Source organism: Sinocyclocheilus anshuiensis, unplaced genomic scaffold (genome assembly GCF_001515605.1).
Source record: "Sinocyclocheilus anshuiensis isolate Anshui unplaced genomic scaffold, SAMN03320099.WGS_v1.1 scaffold70, whole genome shotgun sequence".
NCBI classification, from domain to species: Eukaryota; Metazoa; Chordata; class Actinopteri; order Cypriniformes; family Cyprinidae; genus Sinocyclocheilus; species Sinocyclocheilus anshuiensis.
In genome coordinates, this window is record NW_015542377.1 from 3,481,060 (window position 1) to 3,507,064 (window position 26,005).

The 26,005-nt window shown below is 37.2% G+C and overlaps 3 protein-coding genes across 3 annotated transcripts in view; 1 reads left to right on the forward strand and 2 right to left on the reverse strand.

The window, feature by feature from the left end:
* Positions 1-9,339, forward strand: part of lrp8 (low density lipoprotein receptor-related protein 8, apolipoprotein e receptor) — a 208,051-nt gene extending 198,712 nt beyond the window's left edge. The window contains exons 17-20 of the mRNA XM_016491453.1: positions 1,935-2,009; positions 5,219-5,406; positions 6,689-6,895; positions 7,466-9,339. Of these exons, the coding sequence (XP_016346939.1) occupies positions 1,935-2,009; positions 5,219-5,406; positions 6,689-6,727 (302 nt within the window). The 3' untranslated portion in view covers positions 6,728-6,895; positions 7,466-9,339. The remainder of the gene's footprint in view (positions 1-1,934; positions 2,010-5,218; positions 5,407-6,688; positions 6,896-7,465) is intronic.
* Positions 9,340-20,400: 11,061 nt separating this feature from the next.
* LOC107692413 (mesoderm induction early response protein 1-like) lies at positions 20,401-23,467 on the reverse strand. Its single transcript, XM_016491454.1, has 9 exons — positions 23,398-23,467; positions 22,884-22,911; positions 22,510-22,661; positions 22,247-22,381; positions 22,026-22,158; positions 21,025-21,080; positions 20,871-20,943; positions 20,610-20,761; positions 20,401-20,517 (listed from the first exon to the last, which is right to left on the reverse strand). Exons 1-9 carry the CDS (start codon positions 23,404-23,406, stop codon positions 20,401-20,403), a joined length of 855 nt encoding a protein of 284 aa, XP_016346940.1. The 5' UTR covers positions 23,407-23,467.
* A 1,425-nt stretch (positions 23,468-24,892) lies between these two features.
* The window catches only part of LOC107692433 (UDP-N-acetylglucosamine/UDP-glucose/GDP-mannose transporter-like), a gene marked incomplete at its 5' end in the record, with an annotated part of 8,145 nt that continues 7,032 nt past the window's right edge, over positions 24,893-26,005 (reverse strand). The window contains 3 exons of the mRNA XM_016491480.1: positions 24,893-25,569; positions 25,662-25,744; positions 25,827-25,905. Coding sequence (XP_016346966.1) covers positions 25,461-25,569; positions 25,662-25,744; positions 25,827-25,905 — 271 coding nt within the window. The remainder of the gene's footprint in view (positions 25,570-25,661; positions 25,745-25,826; positions 25,906-26,005) is intronic.

The window sequence follows — 26,005 nt, forward strand, 5'->3', positions numbered from 1 at the left end:
ACCACAAAACCAGTCTTAAGTCGCTGGGGTATATTTGTAGCAATAGCCAAAAATACATTGTATGGGTCAAAATGATTGATTTTTCTTTTATGCCAAAAATCATTAGGATATTAAGTCAAGATCATGTTCCATGAAGATATTTTGTAAATTTCCTACCGTAAATATATAAAAACTTCATTTTTGATTAGTAATATGCATTGCTAAGAACTACATTTGGACAACTTTAAAGGCGATTTTCTCAGTATTTTGATTTTTTGCACCCTCAGATTCCAGATTTTCAAATAGTTGTATCTCGGCCAAATATTGTCCTATCCTAACAAACCATACATTAATAGAACGCTTGTTTATTCAGCTTTCAGGTGATGTATAAATCTCAATTTAAAAAAATCGGCCCTTATGACTGGTTTTGTGGTCCAGGGTCACATATATACTTTTTCCAGCAATTAAATTGATCAAAAGTGACAATAAGGATTTTACATTGTTAATATTCTTTTGAACTTGAAAAAAAAATCACAGTTTCCACAAAAATATTAAGCAGGATAGCCGTTTCCAACATTGATAATAACAAGAAATGTTTCTTGAGCACCAAATCAGCATATTAGAATGATTTCTGAAGGATCATGTGACACTGAAGGCTGAAGTAACGGCTACTAAATTATTTTAAACTGTAATCAAATTTCACAATATTATAATTTTTACTGTATTTTGATCAAATAAATGCAGGCTTGGTCAGTATCTCATTAACACTTAAAACATTTAAAATGATACCAACCCCAAACTTTTGAATGGTGGTATATGTAGCTGCAAACAGCAATTTAAGAGCACACCAGCTAGGAATGTACCTGTAGTAGATTTGTAAAATATATATCATATATTGTGCAAAATCAAAAAAAAAAAACATGGGTTGTGAATTTATGAAGCGTGTTAACAGTATTCAGTGCTCATAATGGAGTTTGTCAGCATCACCTGTCACAGGACAGTTGTTTGTACTAAAAGCATTTCCACATTATTGAGTTTGGATACACTGCTGCATCTTTTCACAGCCATATGTCTCTGTGAATGATTTTATGGATGTAATAAATCGTTTAGCATGAAGAGAAATTCAGTGCTCTTTTAATAGAAACTTAAAAAACCCATTTAAACAGGAACTATACACTATATAAAAACAGAAGCAGATGATGCAAATGAAGCGTTGCCATGGAAACCCAGATGTCACTGGTCTCACACAAATAACATGCTCACTGTATCTTTAAGAGGATCCCCTTACGGACAATATGTTTTCTTGATCATCTTTCCCTTTATGTGCGGTTTTTACTGTATACACTGCATTTCTTTTGTTTCCTACCGATTTTCCAAGGCCTCCGGCTGTCTTGTCTGTATCTGTATGCCAATGCTGTACCATCTAGTCCTCTTAATCTCCCGGCTCAGACTCCATTATCAGACACTAATTATGCTGTAGCTAATGGAGGGCCACGTGCTAATTGTGAGATTGAGGTGGGATTTATTAGGTGGAAACAACTGCTCAGCAGAAACCTTTAAAAGGGGAAGCAACAGCACAAAGCAAAGTGCTGTATGAATAGCAGTATGTGGCCTTGGGCAAGATAGCAATGTAAATGGACACTTCATACAAACTGGAGAAGATTCATTTAAATGAAAATGGCAGTGAAAACATACCTGCTACATGCTGCAACCGCAGTCAGTGTTTTATTTTGATGCTGTTTTAAAGAAATAGTTCACTTAAGGAAAAACCTGTCATCATTTGCTCACTCTCAATAACTGTGGACAATACAATGCTGTTTAGTAAATTGCAGATTACAGGATCTGTTATGATCTTGTGATTAAATAGAAAGTTAATACAGTCTTTCTTTGTTTTCCCTCATTGTTGCATGTCTTTCTTTCTTCATTTGTCTTTTTCGCTCATCTTTCTATTTCAGCTGGCAGTGGAAATGACCACTTCCTCCTTGGTAGCAATATAACCGTTGCGGTTCTGGGTATAGTCATTCCAATAGGTGAGTATTAAAGTTAACTAAGCATTTTATCCTGCATTTTGAATTCAGACTTGTTCAACCAGTAGATGAACAGCTTTTGCCCTTGAGCTTTATGTGCACTACCTGCTTTGGAGACACTTACGGTGGTCCTAACTAACCATTTATAAACTTACTGCGGCTTCGTTTAGCTTAATATTCCAGGTTAAATACAACTTAAGTGCTATTGACAGCATGCTAATTATTCCAGAAATAATTTCAACTCAATTCTGAGTTTGCTATTTGATGTTACTGTCCCTCTGTGCAACAAATCCATTTCTTCACTTTGCAAACACGTGATGCATAAAACAATTGTTAATAATACATATTTATTCTTCGAGATTACTTGGAATAAATTAGTAAAAGCTTTTTCAAGGTCACATTACATCCCGGTGGTCCGTCGTATCTATTAATTCTTATCCCGGCAATGGTACACAATGTGGAGGACACACTTTTTGCTCTTGAAAATTCTCTCATAAACATTTTTATTGATTTTTCATCAACCCCCCAAAAAATATGATTTATATTTCAAGTAAACATCTCACATTTAGATAGGAATTATTTGTATGAATTTGAATTTAAGCATGAATTTGTTTGTTGCCTAGAAACAACATTGTGCAGTGAAATGGATATTGATGTAGCAGTTTTTTTCTGTGGGTGGATTTGCTCTATTAAAAAGTGCTGTGTGGGTAATTATATTTATACATTCATATTTAATTACATTTATAAAATTACATTTTTATTACATTTATATCATTTTTCACTGATGAGGTTAAAAAATGCTTCAAACTAGTCTAAATATGGTTATACTTTGGTGACAGTGTTACATTTTTTTGTATGAAGAGCATTAGATTATCCATAGATCATCCACAGATGCTGTCGATTCAGCTTGAATTGTATTTAATCCAGAATATTCTTTCTAAATTAAAGTGTCCATTTCAAAAAGTTATATGACAGCGGCCTACAGCATGTGTTTTTAAATATGTTGTGCTCATTATGAAATATGTGCTTTATAAATGGTTATTTTTGATCCTACAAAAAGAAGTGTCACTCATGCATTTTGATTTTGTGATCATTCTCTATACATCATCCTTTTGACTGTTTGAGCAAACTAAATAACAGTACATATTTATATATATAAAGTACAGTAATGTATACATCTCATAGTTTCTGCAGAAAGTCTCTGTCAAAAGGACCTGATGGGCTTCATTGATTGTCTGAGCTGTCTGGCGAGTGGCTTAGTGGGATTGAAATGACCTTGTCTGTGCTCATATTCAAATGAAAGCCACTAAGTGAAATACTTTTCCTCTAAAAAAACGTTTCAATAGCTCTTTGCAATTGCAGTCCCTCTATGGGCATCCCTTAAAATTGTAACATTTTTCTAAATGCTTTCTTTTATTGTAGTTTGGTTAAAAAAAATCGAATGTAATTCATAGACAAAATGCATTCCAAGTGTTTATAGCGAGACAATAGAACCTCAGTGATGGAGGAAAACACATCATGAGGAGGTCTCTGCGGCCCCCCAGACAAAAGAGCAATTAGGGAGAACTTCCAGGGAAGCCAGAGAAGCCACGGCTGATCTTTTAAAATAGGGAATGGGTTAGCCAGCCACTGCAGGAAAGCCACACATGGTTATCAATTCACCCGGAATAGCAATGTGACCATTCACATGTAGGCATGTGGGAGCATACACACAATCCAATTCGATTTCCCCTGGTCCCCTTAGACCCCTGCTTTCTCACAGAGCAGCATGTGAGCACCCCCTTCACATATTCCACTAAGCCACTGCGTGTGTGTGTGAGAGTGGGAAAGGTGCGTCTTTGGCAGCCCTAGTTTTAAAATATACATATGTGCTATTTTGGGGGTTTTAGACCTGCTTTTTAAGTAGTCTTTTTGGTAGTGATATGATCTGACTCTTCTTAAATTATGTACACTACCATTCAAAAGACTGGGGACGGTAAGATTTTTCAATGTTTTTAGAAGACGTCTCTTATGTTCACCAATGCTGCATTTGTTTGATCAAATATACAGTAAACCAGTAATATTGTGAAATATTATTACTATTTAAAATAAGGGTTTTCTATTTTAAAATGTATTTTATTCCTGTGTTGGCAAGGCTGAATTTTCAGCAGCCGTTCGTTACTCCAGTCTTCAGTGTCACATGATCCTTCAGAAATCATTCTAATATGCTGATTTGCTGCTCAAGTAAATTTCTTATTATTATCAGTTTTGAAATCAGTTGTGCTGCTTAATATTTTTGTGGAAACCATGATCATTCTTTTTAGGATACTTTGATGCATATAAAGTTTGAAAGAATTTTATTTGAAAAAGAAGGCGTTTGTAATATTATAAATGTCTTTACCATAACCTTTGATCAGTTTAATGCATCTTGACTGAATAAAAAAAATAATAAAAATTATTTAAAAAAAAAAAAAAAAAACTTACTGACCACAACCCTTTAAAAAGATTTTACTGACCCCAAACATGCTATGCACTGTATATTGCAAACTACTTTTTTTTTATTGTATGTGAGAAACAGTATGCATACTTTGTAACCTTCATTTAAGTTATCATTGAAAAGAAAAGTCAAATTCAAATTTAAGTCAAAAGTCAAATTTAAATTTATAAAAATAAAATTTACAACCTCTTTTCCCATGCTGATGTAGACAGGTTTTTGTTTGTTTGTTTTTTCCTTTTTATAAATGACACTTGTATAGCCTATACTATTTTGTAGATTTTATTTAATGTTTATTGGTATAAAATCACACAAATAAGGGTTTTAAATTCTATTTAAATATGTCCTGGATTTTGGTAAGAGAGTTGCAGCAAGAAAAACAGCAAGCATTGAATGAACACATTATGCATACTGCTGATATATTACAAGTAGGATAGAAACCTGCTATTCTAAACATAGTGTAGTTTTTACACCAGTATTATCATCTGAGGATTCTGTGGAATACAATGAGATTTGCTTTGATACATAATGTCATTCACCAAATTTCTTGTTTTATAAACCATTTTAATAAAACCATTTGACCCTGGTCTGCCATGATGCACCTTATAGTTTGAGTGTGTGAGCTTGAATATATATGTGTGTGTGTGTGTGTGTATGTGTCATTATGTCTGTGCTCTGTGTCCCCTGGCTGTGTTAACGCCCCCGCCGTATGTGTTGACTGTGTGTTAAACGCATGCAGTTCCTATCCTTGCCACAGTGGTCATCGGCCTGATGTGTACCGGAGGCTACCTGGTGTGGCGTAACTGGAGGAGACGGAACACCAAGAGCATGAACTTCGACAACCCCGTTTACCGCAAGACCACAGAAGATGACGACGACGAAATCCACATCGGCCGCAGCGAGCAGATCGGCCACGTCTACCCTGCAGTGAGTGGCAGTGCCAGACAGCCATACCTAGCACTGCCACTGGGTGGCGGTATCCCAGACCCGGCAGCTCACTGGTACTCAGGGGCACCTATGCTGTCCAGCACAAAGTGAACAAAGAGAGGAAGACAATCGGATGGTGATCAAATGTGGCCAAGGCTAAGACAGCGTTCCCCAAGAGAGGGCATTATGCTGCCTCTTTTGTCACACATATTTATACTCATAATTCACCACACATTTTCATTCAAATGTATGTTTAATTAGTGTACGGATTACCATGTGAGGTTTCATTAGTCTGTATGTGTTTCCCATTGGCTGATTCCGAAATCGCGTACTCTCTGAGTAGGTACTTCTTTTGAATAAGTAATTACTTTGCAACCGTTAAAAAAAATGGGTTCTAGTATATAGTATGAATGTGTGTAATATGAATTTAATCCAGATGTACTACATTCGCCATGTTGTCAGTATCATGTGACCTATCACCCATTCACTGCCATTTACAAATCCTCTCCCCTGGCCTCATGGGATAGTAAAGAGTCAAGTTGATGTGGAAATAGTATGTCATCCAGGAACTTTTCACCTATTGTTTTAAGACTACTATGAAGTCGTACATACTACTCTTTACCTATACATTTTTTTGACTACTATATACTAGGAAAGTATGCGATTTTGGATGCAGCCATGGCCTTTGGTTTCTCGTGTTGTGTGTGTGTAAAGCTTTAAATGCTTTCCACGTTTGAAAGCTTTGAAATTGTGCTCTCCTTTTACCCAATAGTTGTTGTTTTTTTATTAATTCAGTATAACGGTTTTAGGGATGAGCAGCGAGCACCTTAAATGACTGGACAATCTTTTAATATATTATCATTTATTTATTAATTTAGGTGTTTTGCTGATAATTTATTTGGGTGGTGTAATGATTTATTCATATATTTGCATAACTGTTGGCCTGGGCTAAAATAGTTAACATGGTGCTGTTGAGAGCTGTTAGTCAGATGGAGGGATTAGAACAGTGTGATTTGAACTTCCTGTGCTACAGTCAGCATGTCAAGCACAAGCAGAGATAAAGACATCAGTCGCGCACCAGAAACGGGGCAGGCCACCCCAGTGGCATAACAGGATTCTCTCCAGCGCCCCACACATCACGCTCTTCACAGTGTGTGGGGGTGTGGGGTTGGGGTTCTGTAGCCGTCTCCTTCTCTATGGGCCTCCTCATTCTTTCCTATGTGTTTATTTCTCAACCTTTCTCTCAACACATGTAACTGTTTTTTTTATCTGCTCTCCGCAGCGCGTGGCGCTCAGTCCAGACGATGACGGATTCCCCTGAGGGTGATTCTTGTAGTTGCTCTCTCCTTCTCCGTCCCTGAATCCATGCGTCCTTTAGTCCTCCATCTCTCCTTCCGTCGAGGAGGTCGCACGAGACAACGCAGCAAGGCACAGAGAGCCAAAAGGACACGAGAGCACTTGCTCTGCACAGCCGAGAGCTACAAACTGGGTTTGTCTTCTCATAGTGTCTTTTCCAGCCCATAAACCCTCAGTCGGGCAATAATCACTAGTTCTAAAATTAAACTACTAGCATCATTCTTGCTCTGTGTCAGTAGTCATAGGTAGTGCTGTCTAATGATGACTAACTTCATAGCTCATCACGTCAGTAGTCGCTAACACTCAGTGGCTCTCCTGCTGCAGTCGTGCTGTAGTTTTTTATTTATTGTTTTATTAGAAATAGTTTTATTACTGGTTAAGCTGGTTTGAGCTGAGCTATGGCCATTTTGTCTGGCAAAACATGTTGGGAGAGAATTGTGGGCAATCCATCCTGTGAGCATAGGAGATGCATTGAAGGAAAATGTGAAATAGGATGGAGAGAGGATGTGGAAAATTCATATTTGCAGACATACTAAACACAGATTCCACCATGTGGCTGTTATGCATTCATATAATCTCACAAGCAAATAATATACCACAAAAATTAAGATTTACCTGTAAATAAGTCAGAATCTGTCATTTTCTGTTCTCCTGCTTACATACTTCCAATGCCAAGACTAGTGTTCCTTCACGTCTTCCATAGTCACTCGAGTCAGATTTGACCCTTCTAAAAGATCTGCAGCCACTATCTGGAGATGACGGGTTTCACCTCCCAGTTTTGAGAGGTAATATATTTTTCCATTTTTATTTATTTCACCAGCACTGGGTCTTCCGTTTTTCTCAAGTTTCTAGGACCAACTAAAATCTTCCTGCCCAGGCACATTTATAACCCCAAAACATTAGCTCAGGACATCAGTTTTTCTAAAATATTATCAGTTATGGCTATAATCTGTGTGGTTTGTTATCACAATCACGCTAATAGATACGGTAGCCAGGGTTTGATAATGGCTAAAATGCTGTTTGTTCATATCTACAGTCTAGATCGCTCCTTCTCAGACACGCAAAAACACACATGTCTTTTCCGCCCCTACATTCGTCATGCTTTGGAGAAAACTCTTCAGCATTTAGCAGGCTGACAAAGAAGACTTAATGGCGTGATAGATTAGAGTCGTAGATCAAAGCTTTGCTCATATGAACAGTCATCTGTTCAACGTGTGGCACAGGAAATGAGGAGTGCCTGAATATAGGCTTCCTGTACATATCAACTCTCCAACTTTCTCTGTGTGATGAATGAGCACTTGGTTATTTCTGTATCACTGTCAGAGGGACACTGACTGATTGGACAATGTAAAAACAGTTTTTTTGCTGGTTTTAGTTAGGCTAGTCTGAATTGATGGCTTAAAGGGGTTTGATGGATTTAGATCAAGACTGACTGAAATAAACTAAAAAATATATGTAATTGGAGGCCCCCTGATAGTTTGCCTTTTGCCCTGGTTGAGAACCACTGATTTATAGATCTTAGAGACCATCAAGGCCATCTAAGCTTCATCTAAACCAGCAAAAAACCTTAGGCTGGGTTAAGATTTTCCAGCAGGGAATAAAACTTGGCATGTGATGGTATGTTTCTGTGTACTGGGGTGTGATGTTAGATCAGATGGTTTTGAAGAACTAGTCATGTGAGTTGCCCTTTGTTGGAGGCTACTGAAAGTACCCGAGATTGGTTCTGGCCCGCAAGTGGCTGGTCTCGCATCTTGAGTGGTTCTTTGTTCCTGCCACCTTTGCTCTTCTCTGCTGTGATGAGGCATCTTGTGTAAAACATCCCTCCACATTTCAAAGAATCCTCCATTAAGTCACTGTTTGTTTTCCATTAGGAAGTGAGACAGTGTGGGAGTTTCATTGCTCAGGCTTTTGTCTGTGAGGATTAAAGGAGCTGCAGTTTGTAGTTGGTTTTCTGATCAGATGGGCTTGAGATGTCTTCACTGAAGACATGTTTCGGAGATAACAGATCTATTGTCATCGATATTATAGTTTGTTTAATGAATCTTCATTCTTCCTTAACTATTTCTCACGTCAAACTATGTATACAGTATGGAAAGTATAATGGATAGGTTGATTTTGGAAGCAGTAACAGTTTAGATGCTTTGAGTATTTTTTTTAAATATCGGCTCTGAAAATGTGAAACTTTTTGATTTGAGAATCTCAGACTAGCAATACAGGGTAATCAAACTGCTTAATGTGCTAGTTTTTTTTAGAACTGTCATGTCATAAATTATTGTTTAATCATTATAAATTTGGTTTCTTCAGAAGCGTCTTACTTAAGACTTGTTTGCTGGTCTTATTAGATCTGGTTTGCTGGTATTTCGGGCACATATCAGCTGGTTTAGGCTGGAAGACAAGCTTGTTCAGCTGAAACCAACTGGACACCAGGCTAGGAGACCAACTGAAATGAGAAGAAACAGCCTAAACTGGTTTTAGATGGAATTTGGGCACTTATCAGCTGGTTTAGACTGGAAGACAAGCTTGTTGACCAGCTAAACCAACTGGACACCAAACTAGGTGACAAACTAAGACCAGAAACTGGTTTTAAATGGATTTTAGGCACTTGCCAGTTGGTCAGACTGGGAGACCAGCTTGCTGACCAGCTAAACCAACTGAAAATCAGCATGGCCAGACTGGAAGACCAGTTAAGACCAGCAAATAAGCTTAGGCTGGTTTAATCAGGTTTTTTTTTTCCTGACCCCAAACTCATCATTGTTTTGAGGTGCTGCTCAAGAGTTAGTGCAAAAATGTTTTTATGGGAAACTTTGTTACATTGGGCTCTCTAGCTGTCAAGGTTTCTACAAACAGATCACTTAGCTTATTATAATTTATAAACACATGTACGATCTGGTCACAGAAGGTTCTAGACCTTGGATTTTCGGCCTCTCTGTACAGTAGATAACAAGCAGTACTTTGTGACCGTTGTCCATCATTCATACTCTATGCATAAGTAACGGTGAGTCCTGCCTTCCTTTAGCACTGCAGGGACTCGCCACGCTGCTCCTTCACCCCACTCCACTGTGACTAACATTCGTAATATCCGTAACTCCTCCTCATCACTGTCTACCTGTCATCCCCATCGGCCCAACATTGCTTTTGAAAGGGCTACCATTCTTTTAAAATGGACAATACACTGGACAATATACTGGAACCTCTCCTGGAACAGTGCTCTTTAGTTTGGTGGACTTGTAGAGCTGAACCGCTGATGAGTCGGGTCCTCCACACCCATGGTAAACATTCCCGTCTGTTCTCTTTGTGACCTGTGTGAAAAAAAAAAGACTTCTGTTTTGGTTTGCCCCTATGAGATCATGTTGACATGATGTATATTACTTGAACTGTTCATTTTTTGTATGGTTTGTAGGGGGAGGAAGGAGGGCCTGTTATTCCTGTCATTTGAGGAAACATGCGTCCCGGTCATTCCATAGCTGTATGGAGGCATTTTGTACGCTGTTTGTTGCACAAACTTTTTCAAGAAGCCTTCTGCACTGTGTAAATTATTACATAGGATGGGGGGAAGGGTAGCCGTTGCAGTCAAATGAGTCTGAATCATGATTTGTAAATATGTTTTCATACAGCAAAACTTTTGATAAGGTTTTAAACATTTCTTGTAAAAAGAAGATGTGTATATTAGTCTCCTGGACAAAAAAAAGAGTGTAGACCATACATGGATTTATTTGTACTCGAGAGCACTGGATTTCTTTACTACTTGATTGTAACTAAAAATTAATAATCTGCCAAAGTGTTTGTATTTTTTTTTCTTCCTCCTGGTCTTAATTTGATTTTTGCTTTTTAACCGTAAACATTGCAGAAATAGTGTTTAATTTGTATTTGTACATTTATTTAATAGATAAATTAAATTGTAATTCTATTTAATAGGTTACACTCAGTGTTGAAAGAGAGGGTTACAGTTTAATTTATTGGTGCCTTGTATGTGTTCATGTATATTTTCCAATAATGTTATGTTTTGTTTGCTTTTCTGGTGTCTGTGTCAGTGGGTCAGAGGTGGTGGGAATAGGGAGGGGGTTTTAACATTAGCAAAACTTGTACTTACATGGAATATCTGTACTGTATGCCAAAATGGTCTCACTCACGTTTCTATGAAATTCAAGTTGTTGATAAATATCTATATATTGATATATTAAATTGTTAAAAATCTTTTGTCGCTCTTTGTCTCCTTGTTGTTCTTAAACATTACATTCGGTTAAATCAGAACAGTTGTGTCAGTTGTTTGTGGTATTGATGAAATGATTTAAAGTTCTTTGTTATCTTTTGTACCCCTGCATAAATTTGCTGCATACCAGCTCACAATTCTTGTCAGTATGCCGACATTGCGGTTATGTCTGGCTCCCCAGAGGAGACGGTGGCTCTGTGCCTGGTAATGGAAAGAGACCCCCCCGCCAGGTGTCACTCTGTGATTTTGCTAATGTCTGCGGTGAGTATTAGCCTCCAGGGAGACCTAAATAAAATGGGGAAACTGCTTGAACTCCCAGCGTGCAGATTTGATGAATGTGATTTTTACAAAGTTGCCATGGTGCTCACCCGAAAATCTAAATTCTGTAACCATTTACTCACCCTAATGTGGTATGTGGTTCCAAACCTGTATGACTTTATTTTCTCTGCAGAACACAAAAGAAGATATTTTGAAGGATGCCATTCAAAAGAAATACATGTTTGGAACGACACGAGGGTACGAAATTTATTTATTTTTTGTTGGTCAACTCTCCGTTCAAGAGCAGACACCTTGCTATAGAATGCAATAGTACAGGTTCTGGAAATAAATATTGAATCTGTAAATTATAGACCTTTAAAGATGTTGTTAATTGATTCTTTTGATGAAGCACATTGTTTGAAATATTTTTTAAACAATCACTTTTAACAGCAGAATTGCTAGTGAAAAGCTACATTACCAATAATTATGGAAAGAAATTTCCACCAATCAGAGAATTGTGGTGAGCAAATCACACCAAACCACTTTTGAGACTCTCACTCCCATTAAGCACTACAAATGACTTTGCAGTGTGTGTGTGTGTGTGTGTGTGTGTACCTACTTAACCCTATTCTGGGGACACATTTGTAGCCAAAAGTGAGCAAAACCTGACAAAATCGCCAAAAACCTCCATTAGGGGACGTCCTAATTTGTAAAACTGGTATAAAAATAAAGGCGTTTTTTTTAATTGTAGAAATGCAGAAAGTTTTCTGTGAGGGGTAGGGGTGGGTTTAGGTTAAAAAGTGGACAAAATCGCCAAAAACCTCCATTTGGGGACGTCCTAATTTGTAAAACTGGTATAAAAATAAAGGGGTTTTTTTTAATTGTAGAAATGCAGAAAGTTTTCTGTGAGGGGTAGGGGTGGGTTTAGGTTAAAAAGTGTATAACTATCTGTATATAAAAACAATAGAAGTCTATGTAATGTCCCCATTTAGATAGCTAAGTAAATGTGTGTGTGTGTGTTTTTCTATTCTGGTGGGGACTTAAACCTGAATACACACAGACTCATGGGGACTCGTGTCACGGTGGGGACCTAAATTGAGGTCCCCATGGGTAAACAAGCTAATAAATCACACAGAATTAAGTTTTTTGAAAATCTAAAAATGCGCAAAGTTTCCTGTAAGGGGTAGATTTAGGTGTAGGGCAATAGAATATAGGGGCTGTACAGTAGAAAAACCATTACGCCTATGGAGAGTCCCCACAAGGATAGCAAACCAGACGTGTGTGTGTTTATATGATTGTCATTTGCAATGCTTCATGGGATTGTAGTTTTTTCTCTCAATAAAGCTGCTAAAAACATCTTGTATCTTGTACCTTTGTTTTCTTGTCCAATTTTCAAATACTTTTTGATTCAAATCAAAGTTTATGATGTTGTGTTTCACCTCATAGCATGGTTTAAAAAAGAATGGGAAATATACTTCCGGAACCAAGGCTGCTGAAAAAGTGGACGGGCACTAATGCACTCTATTGTAGCTCTTTGTGCAAGACGGATGGTATTGAGGAATGCTGTTTTTTAAAGCAGTTTAAACCGTTTTTAATGGTAGCTCACAATGGTTTGCGCAATGAGCTCTCCTCCCCGAGCGGATTTGGCCTGTGGAAGGGAACCAACAGTTGTGTGGGCACCCTGGTTCGTCTCTACTTAGACAACCCTATTTATCATTCTCTTTGTTGGTTCGGTTACTTTGCCTATTGTGGCAGTCTCTGAAAACAGTCCTCAAAGAGAACTTAATCTTGTTATCCTCATCTATGATAGATTAATTTTTTTCCCAATCCCTAATCACTGCTGTCCCTCAAGAAAAGAAAAGTACAGTTATTTCCTCTTCTTCTTTTTCCAGCTTTATTTTAGTAGGACAAATGACATTTAGGGCTCTCTCCTACTGTGCGAACATCCAATTATTATGCAGCCGGTCTGACTGTGGCAAAGGGAGCTGGGTGTGTCTGTGTCATCCGTCTAGGTGAAAGGGGGCCAGAGCATTCGCTAAAAGCTATTAAGACTTAATTACTGCTAAAAATGTCTTTGTTGTACCAGGGAGTGTGTTGTTCACAAATAAACAAGGATCTGCAAAAAGGGCATGGAAAGCATGAAAGTAATACTGATTAGGATGGGGAAATGGAAAGTAGCATTTGGGATTAAAACCCAATGTGCTGCTGTTCCTGTTTCCCTCCTTCCTGCTTTTTTGTTAAAGGGATAGTGCACCCAAAAATGTACTTACCCCCAATGTCATTCCAAACCTGTAAGAAATGCTATTATGCAGTTACTAGGATTTTGGAGCTTTTATGGAGATGGTTCAAATCTGACTGAATTTGATCCAAAACACAAAATTTGAATCTTCCAAATGTATGGGTAGAGTGGTCTTCTTTTGAGTTCACACTTTCGTGATGTAATGCCACTATGACTGTTGGGTAGAAGTTGCCTCAGTGCATGCTCGGCAGAAGTGTGCATGGAGGGCATATAGCGGCCACAAAGGAGCACCCTTCTGAAAGCTAAAATGAATGGGACACCCTACGGTCTTGTAGACTTGCGCACCATTGGCGGCCATTGTGAGACCACAAGTGCACATGAAGTGTGCCATTTGGGACATGGCCTTAGACTACAAAATTGCATAAGCGAATTGGGACACACCTTAAGTTTATTTATGAACATCATCCATCCTAGTTTTGCTTGGTGCATTCATGACAGAAATAGCGGTCAAATTTGTGAATAAATTGTTCTTTTGAATCATTGCCTTTCTAATCTTTTCATTGTATATTTGGAAATTCACTATATATTGCGAAACCAGTCTGAATTTGTCCATATCACTCAATGATTTTATTTTATTTTTTTATTTTGAAATTAAAATCCTCCTGTGGTTGTATGGATGAGTGACCAGTACACAGAGTCAATTATAGAATTTGCATCTACCCCTTTTATATGTGATTTTGCATTTTAAATCACATCTCTTATGTAAATGTAATAAATATATAAAAGGCAGTACATTTGTTCCGTACTGCTCCAATATGTAGTGCATTTTTTTCCCCATCTCATCGTCTCGTATTGTCTCAAGATGCTCCATTGTCACTTCTTCCATGTTTATGTTCATTTGCGTTTCACATCTGTGCTGTGTGTTGGCTCGCCTGTTTTATTCTGTTCCACTGAATGGAGCCAGCAGCTGAGGGATCTCCAACAACAAGTGTTCCCCAGAGAGCAGCGACCAGATACGTCTCTAGAACAAAGCTGCAATGCTTTTGTGAAGCCAAACGGTAAACTCTGCGTTTAGTATTCCAGGGTCATTTCAGCAGCTGTCGGGTCACACACTCGTTTCATGCGCTCTTATGTTCTGCCTCTGTTCGGCTCTAGAGATACAGACTGGTCCTAAGCTGCACAACTTGATATGTGGCATGGGTTTCTCCGGTGGCTCACTCAGAAAAAATAAAAATAAAATAAAAAGCAGATAAATTCGCTAGCTAATGCTAGACTCTAGAGAAACAAGTATGCAATCCGCTCTTTAAAAAAAAAAGAGACGCGTTTAGTTAGCCTGGTGCAATTAATTATTCACTGAAGTTCACAAGTGTTAATTGTCGTTATTCAGCCTTCGAATTGTTTGGGAACCTCATGAGGCGAGTAAATGACCTTTTTTTTTGTTCATATCACTGTCTTTGGATGGTAATGCTAAGATTGCATTGTATGTGGTCCTCATTAATTACCATTTAGCCCTTTGGGCATTTAAGCCCATGTTACCCTGTTCTGTGAAAATAATGTGCTTGAGACAAAACAAGAAATTAATGTGTTTATATTTTTGTTTCCAACTAAATTAAGAGCAACGCTGACACCTGCTGTTCAGGCATATGAATAGTCAACAAACAAACAAAAGCTCTTTGACCACATGACCAATTCAACATTTAAAAAAGGTCAATTTGCTTGGTGTGAACCTAGTCAGACCTTATGAAAGACAGGATGACAGATAAAAACAAAACACTAGAAAAGATAAGATTCTCTAAAATAAGAACAGCTTAATAGCTTTATTCAGCATACAATCCACTCCACTAAAATGTGGTAGTGAGGTGACAAAAGCTGATTTACTTCAGTAATCACAAAAGACAATATGGATTTGGGTCAGTGGTCTGAGTTTAATGAGTAGTTCACTAATTGAAACTGACAACTGTTTGACACACCCTATGTTTCTGTACTGGTTTTCCTGAGCTATGCAGACATGAATGACAGCCAATTTAAGGAAACTGTATATTCCACTTTCCCCTACTATTCCTGACAGGAACAAGAGGTCCTAAAACGTAAAAAAAAAAAAAATCTTAAGCATGGGCTGACATTATCAGTGAGAAAATGAATAAATAGCACCATTCATTTCTGCTTTGCCTTTTATATTCAACACTACTCGCTCCGGCTTATACAAATATACTCCGTATACTGGCCTCATGTGTCACCAATATCTGATTAAAAAAAATAAATAGCTATCAAATACAAAAATAAGACCGTTTTTTCATATAAACAGGAAATAGCTTCTTAACATGCTGTTAAAAGACATATCAACCATTCACTTTGGTCAAATAGGAAATTCCGAAATGAAAAGGATGGAATGTTGCAGTTAGAAATTACATTTTTACAACTGCCTGAAGTACTCAAAATGTTCCAAACACAAAAGTGTATTTTTTTTAAATAATTTTAGATTTCAAATATTTACAGTATTATACTTCATATAAAATCAAGAGGGGTTTTTCCAGTGTGCATTTACAGCTAGAGCAATGTTATGCACACCAAATGACAGAAGCTTCACAAAATACAGTCAGCTGTTTCTTTCAAATAACAAAGAAACACAATAACATTGCTCATCTTAACCTATATTAATAAATAGTGCTACAAGGTTGACTGTCTGATATGACAGTCTATATCATGAGTGTTTGAGATATGAACTGAGCTCAGTGACAGTAATGTGCGAGAACAGAAATGTGCTTCATTTGCATCCCTGAAATTCACACACACAGCTACCTTCATGCTAAAAACAGGGCCTGTATCAACCCCTCATCTGAGGTCAGGAGTTCTGTGTCTTTTTTCTAAGTTTCTGCTGGTGAGTCAGACGGTTTCGGTTTTGTTGTGGGGGACAGACCCTTCACTGCTGGGGTCTGCGTCAGTCCTAAGCCTTTTGAGAGGTCGCTCACAGTGTTCATCTTCCTCCTGTTTGACTGTGATCTCCATGACTTGTGTGCTCGGGCTGCTGGCGTCAGGGTTAGAGCAGCGTGGTGACTTTGCTGTGGAAATATCGGAACACGTGGCAGAGCCGTTTATCTGAGATTTCTCATCTGTCACACTGAGAAGGGGCTCAGAGGAATGGCTCCCTACACCTGTGAAATCAACAAGATTACATTTAATAATAAATTAAATATTTTGTTTTGGATTAACTCCACAAAGTGCCACTTAATGAAGAAAAAAAAACTTTAATATTATGTGAACACTATCTACAGTGCTAAGTATTCATACCCCTTCATTTTTTTCATGTTTTGTTATGTTGCTGCCTTGTTTAACTGCTTTAAATTACTTTTTTTCCCCACATCAGTCTACACTCCATACACCATACTGACAAAGCAAAAACAGAATTGTCACAACTTTGTACATTTATTAAATATAAAAAAACTGAAATAAGTACATTGCATAAGTATTCAACTAAATATTTAGCTGAAGCACCTTAACAGCCTCAAGTCTTTTTTGTTTGATTCGACAAGCTTTTCTCATCATCATTTGGCAATTATCTGCCATTCTTCACCTCACCTGTTCACCTCTCAAGCTCTGTCAGGTTGGATGGGGGCAGATGCACATTTTCAGGTTTCTCCAGAAATATTTGATTGGGTTCAAGCTCACTCAAGGACATTCAGAGTTGTCTATAAGCCACTCTTGTTGTGTGCTTAGGGTCACTGTCCTGCTGGAAGGTGAACCTTCTGCCCAATCTGAGGTTCTGAATGCTCTGGATTAGGTTTTCATTAAGGCGATCTCTATATTTTGGTGCATTGAGCTTTTCTTCTACTCTGACGAGTCCCTGCCGCTGAAAACCAGCCCACAGCATGAGGCTGCTACCAGCACACTTTACTTTTGGGATGGTACTCTGCAGGTGATGAGCAGAGCTGCTTTCCTCTAAACATGATGCTTAGAATTGAGGTTCATCAAACCAGATAATCTTGTTTTTTCAGAGTCTGAGGGTCCATTAGGTGCTTTTTTGCAAATTCCAAGTGTGTTTTCATGTGTCTTACCTGAAGAGATTGAGTCTTGCCACACCGCCATAAAGCCCAGATCGGTGGAGGGTTGCATTGATGTTTGTCCTTGTGGCCACTTAATGAAGAAAAAAAAACTTTAATATTATGTGAACACTATCTACAGTGCTAAGTATTCATACCCCTTCATTTTTTTCATGTTTTGTTATGTTGCTGCCTTGTTTAACTGCTTTAAATTACTTTTTTTCCCCACATCAGTCTACACTCCATACACCATACTGACAAAGCAAAAACAGAATTGTCACAACTTTGTACATTTATTAAATATAAAAAAACTGAAATAAGTACATTGCATAAGTATTCAACTAAATATTTAGCTGAAGCACCTTAACAGCCTCAAGTCTTTTTTGTTTGATTCGACAAGCTTTTCTCATCATCATTTGGCAATTATCTGCCATTCTTCACCTCACCTGTTCACCTCTCAAGCTCTGTCAGGTTGGATGGGGGCAGATGCACATTTTCAGGTTTCTCCAGAAATATTTGATTGGGTTCAAGCTCACTCAAGGACATTCAGAGTTGTCTATAAGCCACTCTTGTTGTGTGCTTAGGGTCACTGTCCTGCTGGAAGGTGAACCTTCTGCCCAATCTGAGGTTCTGAATGCTCTGGATTAGGTTTTCATTAAGGCGATCTCTATATTTTGGTGCATTGAGCTTTTCTTCTACTCTGACGAGTCCCTGCCGCTGAAAACCAGCCCACAGCATGAGGCTGCTACCAGCACACTTTACTTTTGGGATGGTACTCTGCAGGTGATGAGCAGAGCTGCTTTCCTCTAAACATGATGCTTAGAATTGAGGTTCATCAGACCAGATAATCTTGTTTTTTCAGAGTCTGAGGGTCCATTAGGTGCTTTTTTGCAAATTCCAAGTGTGTTTTCATGTGTCTTACCTGAAGAGATTGAGTCTTGCCACACCGCCATAAAGCCCAGATCGGTGGAGTGTTGCATTGATGTTTGTCCTTGTGTAGATTTCTCCCATCTCCACATATGATCATGGAGCTCAACTAGAGTGACCATCAGGTTCTTGGTCACTAGTCTAACAAAAGCCCTTCTCCATCAGTTGCTCAGTTTGGCCATGGTGGTCAGCTCAAGGAAGAGTCCTGGTTGTTTCAAACTTCTTCCATTAAGGGTAAAAGAGACTACATGCTTCTGTGAACCTTCAATGCAGCAGAATTTTTTTCTGAACTCTTCCCCAGATGTGTGGCTTGACGCAAACCGGTTTCTGAGCTCTACGGGCAGTTCTTTTGACCTCAGGGCTTGGTTTTTGCTCCGATATGCATTATCAGCTGTTAGACCTTTAATTAAGACGTGTGCCTTTTCAAATCATATCCATTCCATTGAATTTGCCACAGACTAACTTCACTTAAAATGTAGTAACATCTACAAGCAATATGAATGCTCCTGAGCTAAATTTCAACTGTCCCAGATAAGGGTAGATGGGTGTTTGCTGTTGTTGGAAGAGGTGGGAGGTGAAGATGAAGATCCACTGGACTCAGAGCTCTTCCTCTCATCCAAAATACACTCCATATAATCCCTGTAATGCCAAACAAACACCAGGCAGGATATGACCTAACACAGCATCTGATTCTATATACACAGAGTTTAATTAGAGGACTTGGACTTGTGACCTTTAATGTGCCACAGTGTTGATGACTGACTTACAAAACTCCAGGACGAAGACTGTATTTTCTTTTTCCAAGCTTGGTTTTCTGTGCAAAGAAATCATAACGCTCAGATTTCTTCCACATGTAATAAAAGGCCACACATTCCCCTACAGATCTAGTTCTCACCTGGAAAAGTTTAATTAAGTAACAATTACCTAAGTGAACAATAAATAAAAAACAGCAAAGCTCACAAAAAAGTTTTTTGCGTTACCATTTTGGTCTATGGAGTGTAGATTGATGTGGGAAAAAAAGGAAATTTAAACCAGTTTAACATAAGGCAGCAACATAACAAAATGTGTGTGTGGGGGAAAATGAAGGGGTATGAATACTTTTGCAAGGCACTGTCTATCTCATACCTAAATTTAACAACTACCTTACTAACTGTTAGTAAGCAGCAAATTAGGACCTTATTAAGGCAAAATTCATAGTTTATAGTGAGAATTGGTCCCCAAACTAAAAGTGTGCCCGAAAATGTAAGGAATAAATTGAAGGGAACACAATACATCAATATGTTCTAGAGAACACACAATGAGTTGTATCAGCAACACTTTGATGTTTGAAAATACAACTTTCAACCAATCTCCATCACTTTTTAATTCATTTTACAAAAAAGCTTAAGGCTTGAACACCTCTTCTCCCAACCATTAGAATACTTTTACTGTACCTTCTGATTACAATGCAAAAACACAATGTTCTTCTTCAGTATGTTTGTCTTGTTTTCCAGAGCAAATGTGTAAAGATTCTTAGGTACATTTAGACTTTAAATGTGCATCTCAAGTAAATATATCTTGATTTAAGGATGTCTAGATATTTGTATGGGAAAACAAAAATACTGAGGTAGATATTCATTTTCTGCAATGCATGCGATGGCATTGGCATTTAATGCCAAGACTTTATGATTTAAGACTTTATGGTATTAAATAAGACATTTTTAAGGCCGCAATTTGTGGATGGCTGAATTAAGAAACCCTGTAACATTAAAGGGGTCATATGATCCTTTTTTTAAAGATCATTATTTTGTGTATTTGGTGTAACAGAATATGTTGACATGCTTTAATGTTCAAAAAACACATTATTTTTCAAATACTGTACATTATTGTAGGTCCTCTATAATTCAAGGATCGTATCTATGCACAATCAGCTTGTAACACTCCAAAGAGAAAGGAAAACTTGAAATCGCATCATATGACCCCTTTAACTAACATAATCTTTTACACATACACACACACTCACCTTTGGCAGGCTTCACATTAAATTTCAGTCTTCTTAAAGCTTCTTCTGCATTTAAGTTGCATTTAAACAATTCATAAAGAGCCTGAAATTTAAGCAAAGAAATTGCTATTACAACATGTCAAAAGGGAATCGTCGATATGATTTAAGTAAATATGCCATTTGATGGTGACCTGCCTGTTCATTGTCTTTGATGTGAGATCCTTCAGGAATTGCATGGACACCAGTCTCTTCTCCGCTGCATTTAGAAGCCTCGGCTAAAAACTCTACAACCTTTTCTTCTGGAATTAACTCCGGATTCCACAAAAGCTGATCATCATTCTCGTACACTACATTTATAAGAGACAAGCAGATGAAGAACAAAAATGTGTATGTATAACATATGTATTAAATATATACATATCACATCTAAATAAGCATATCATTCAGTTCTGTCACCTTTTTCATTGTCCTTATATTTGCAAAGGCCAACAGGAGTCTTTGCTTGATACATTGAACCAACCATTATCTCCTATGAATGACAGAAGAAAAAAAATCCATGTTTGAAATCTTTAAAAAAAAAACCTTTGAGAGAAAATAATATTAAATCTACCTTCTTCCAATCTTCAGATGGAATATAATCATCATCTTCAGATTCTTCCTCATCCCCTATAAAACAAAGTCACATGGAGCCCTATCTAGTTAGACTGTGATTTTTTTATCACCATCTGCTGGTCCTACCAGGCATCTACTACTAGACGGTACAATAAATGAAAAACATCTGTGGAAGTGTACATTTGTTTCATTTGAAATAATATATAATAAATAATATAGTGTGTGATGCTGATTTGGTAGATATAAAGAAACGTTTCTTATTATTATGAATGTTGAAAACAGTTGTGCTGCATAATAGTTTTGCGGAAAATGTGATACATTTTTTCAGAATTTGTTGATAAATAGAAAGTTAAAAAGAGTCTTCAAAGTGTCTTTACTGTCACTTTTGAAAACTGTCACTTTTACTGTAAATAAACCTTTGAATGGTAGTGTGCGTGTGTGTATACACATAGACACACAGTGTTACAATTTTACATGGCAAAACCTAATGGTACTTAATGTACTAACTCAAAAAAATAAAATAAAATAGATGTAAATAACATGCCAGCTTCAGCACTACAACATTTTTTTTGGGTAAAATTAACTTTGATGTGTATGGAAGCCTGTTTCTGCCATGGTCTGCATGGGATAAAAAAAAATGTAAAAGGTAATTGTTGAAAAGGTAATTTTTTATCTCAGTTCAGTTTTTTTTCCCTCCCAATTCTGAGTTTATATTTCACAATTCATACTTTTTGACAATTCAATTGGCATACAATTCTCAGAATTGCAAGATACAAACTTTTTTTGTTTGTTTATATCTCACAATCCTGACTTTTCCCTCAAAATTCTAAGTTTACATTTCACAATTCTAACGTTTTTTTCCTCTGAATTTTGAGTTAACATCTAAAAAATGTTTTATTTTTTTGCTTTCACCACAAAATACAACATTAAAGAGGAATCATGGAAGAAACAAGCTTTCATTTATGTGTAACATGCAGTGTAGTGTTTTTATGATCATACCTTCAAAGTAAATGGATGGCCGAGGGTAGAGGCGTTGAGCTGTGCTGTGAGAAACACTGCAGGACGGAGGCTTCTCACCAGACGACTGCACGTCCCCATCCTCTTGATCAGAAAGCTCCTGCCTCTCGTCCTCCTGACAGCCACAACAATGATTGGTTGATTTTACTATGCGTATGCATACAAAAACATACAGATTCATTATTTTTCATGTAGATCTTTACTTTGAGTTTACTATGGCTGCAGCAATTATTCTCTGAAGAATCCTCCTCTTGAACGTCTCCATCCTCCTCCTCTGGAGACCCACCAGTGCTGTAGCCATACAATTTCAGAAGCTCCTCAATGGGCATCTCACCCTCCTACCAAACCAGAGAGTAGTAAAGTCATGAATCAAGACCTGTGAAGGTTATTTAATGAGCCTCAACATATCATCATAAACGTATGTATTAAAATGTTATAAAAAAATAAATAAAAAGATGGCCCATACTTGAGTGAGGTCATTAATTTCGGCACTGAAGTTGGTCTGTCCCTCCAGCTTTTCCTCTTCTTCCAATGTCCGTTCATCATCAAAGTCATGTACAAGCATGTCTGCTGAAGGATCAAAGTCTCTGTCCTCATGCTGGACCACTCCATGTGCTCCTATTTAACAGACATTTTTTGTTTATTAATATAATTATCTATTCTACACAGAGAGAGAGAGAGAGAGAGAGAGAGAGATACACACTAATAATATCTACACACACTAAATGTACACAAATGATATATAATACTACACATTAATATAAATGTGGGCTTTGATGCACCCTAACGTTACATTAATTTTGTTATTGCTAGTAAAATAAAAGTAACTGAAATCTTTACCTTCAGAGCCTGGACCCCTTAAGGAGGGCTGGAAAGAAAATAAAACATTTTAATCCCAATAATTTAATAATATGAACAAAATCCATAAGAGATGGGATATCACCATAAGATGATATATGACCTGAATCTGACTAGGAATGATCATCTAACGTTACAGTCAGCGGCAACGCTGTTAAAGAACGTATAACCTCATGTTAATGAATGACTAGAAATAACAGGGTGCACTGGGTTATAATTTATTAGGCACTGTTGGTGTTTCTTAATAAAAGCACCGAGGAATATACTGGATGTGAGTTTAGCGCTCAGGCAACAAGTTAACGTTAGCTGCTAGCTGCTAGCTGCTAACACATTCAAATTGGGCGCCCTAACCTGTTTGCTAATTATTCAGGGCTGAACGTTAAGAAACACGTCATCGTTGAACTATTTAAAATTTGAAATGAAGTTAAATTTAATTAAAGGGTTGCACTGACCGCTCAAGTGCGTTATTTGCTGCAATTTGTAATGTTTCTCTTACCTCCGCCATAGTTGTTGTAGGTTCTGTGAAGCCAGCGATAATATATGTGTTGAAAATGAGTAGAGCTACAGTGAATACTACAAAATAAAAGTCTTGTCACGACCTAAACACTGCGCAAAGGTGACAAAGCACAGCAGGCCAGTTACTGTCGGTTTAATATTTGGAAAACGTAACTGTTAAGATTCTCTCATTACAATATACAACGCATTTTATGATTGTTATTCAAATATGCTAGCAAAATAGAGTAATTGCAAATGCAATTGTAATTGCAAATGTAATAGCTTTTTTGCTTTTGAGAATCTACCAATTACATTAGAGCTTAAGACTCACTAGTTTCAGCAGTCAAAAAATGTTCCATCATTAATAAGGTTTTACCCATAAAGAAATGAATAGTATGTTTGAAAAAAATAAAATAATGGTTTAAAATCATGTACACTCACTTAAGAAACACTGGTTTATGTTTTATTTTACATGGAGCAGTCATATCATGGGTGCCTGCTTCTAGACATCCCATAAACAGTCAAATAGAATGATCTGTTTTGTAGACCTAAAACCTGGATGAGATGGCTTTATGTAACAAATAACACACAAACAACCCTAGAGAAAGTAGTACACAATTTATTGCCACAGAAGCGATAGGCAACATGAAAAATGAAAAAGGATTTTACTTTGGTTAACATCAGAAAATGACACAAAATACATATTCTTTGAGCTGAGGTATTTTAAATGTTATACACATCCCGTTTCTCACTGATACGATCACTGAGAATTTGCAGATATGAAATTGATAACGAAATATTTCTTTAACTAAAATGAATAAAAACATGAATAAAAGTCGAACACAAAATACTTCTGCAGCAACAATATGTCATCAGTGCTGAAAAATAAAGCACAAAAATGCACATCATCTATAAAATTAGAATCTCTAAGCAATGGACAGTGTTCCAAAAAGTGGCATACATGAATGAAAACAGATATTCATTCAGTAACCGCAGAATGCATCAGCTTTTCCAGATGTACAACAAGTATAGCACAAGAAATAACTGAAATGTGTGATATTTTCAGACTAGCATTTTGGATTTGTCAAAAATACATCAGACATAAATGTAGGACACATTCTCATTTTCTTATTTGCCCAAAGGCAGCGACGTTAAACAAGACAGCTCAACATACTGAAATGTTTGTGCATATTGTATTACGTTCTTGCAAAAACTAATATCCATTTTAAATCACTAACAAATGAGAACACATGCAAACTGTTCAAGTGCAATTACACCATTTGCGTTTATAATGATTCCATCAGTAAAAAACAGTTACTGCATCCCATTCCCAAATAAAAAAAAAATACAAAAGCAGTTATAAGAATTTGTCCAGTTGAACACTGTGTAACACTGAGAACGCTTAACACAAAATATTGTTCTTTAAAACTTATCAAAAGACTCAAATCAAACATCTACTTGAGTTGCACACATGTACCTTGTTTTACACACTCAAATACACACTTTCCATTTATCATTCAGGTTTTGAAGGAACATTCCTGTGTAACAGGGTACCAGAACTGTCACAAAACTATTTAAACAAATGTATGTAAACTCCCTTTTTATAGCTAGAATAAACCTTTCCCAACAATAAAATCCAATTCACAATCCTAGCAATAAAAAAACAACTCGCATGAAAATAAATATCCTTACTGACTAAAATCCATCTTTAAAAGTACTCTTCAATAGACAATACAACAGGTGTTTCAACATTTGTGGCAAGTGTCCAACATTGCAGGACACAAACCATCGGTTTGTAACAGACACCACTTCTTAACAGAAGTGACAATCAACAGGCAAATCTTTACTCTGGAATAACACATTCCAATATATTTGAAACTTGATCAAATCTTTCATTTGAGACGATGTCCTGCCAGCACCTGCTGTACCTTTTTCAGTCAATATCTTCTTCATATAATTAAAAAAAAAAAAAAAAAAACATACTAGGAGTGACTTCTTACTCTTGCATGAAATACAAAAACTCATAGATACAGCCTTGTGCATCATAAAAGTCAAACAAACTGGTCATACAGACACTTTCCCTTTGACCTCTAGTTTGTTGGTATTCTCGCTCGGTTTGGTGGTCTGCTCCTCTGTGAAGGTAATGTAGGAATACACCAGACTGCCAGCAATACTGAGAAGACAAGCACAGGCAATCAGATCATCAGCGTCACACTAAATCCATGCATCCCATTTGTTCCCTTCTGGGAAAAGCTCACTTCTTACCTGATGTTCAGACCAATGAAGTTAGTCCATGAGAAAATGTAATCTCCTCCAAACACCATTCCAATATACGTCACTAATATATTCTGCAGAGACACAAAAATTGTTCATATAATAAACTGCAGGACAAACTGTATCTTGGCATGTTTAAGAAAGAAACATTCTTACTTTTAGGCAGCCGACGATGGTAGTAGTTAGCGCAGAGTTATACTGAGTGCAAAGTACGGTGGAGTACATTAAAATGAACCTGCAAATGTACCAACAGAATATGTATTGTTTAGGAAATCTCTAAAGCCTGAAGTCATAAATCTACACTGTAAAAAAAAAAAAAAACTGTGCTAGTCAGA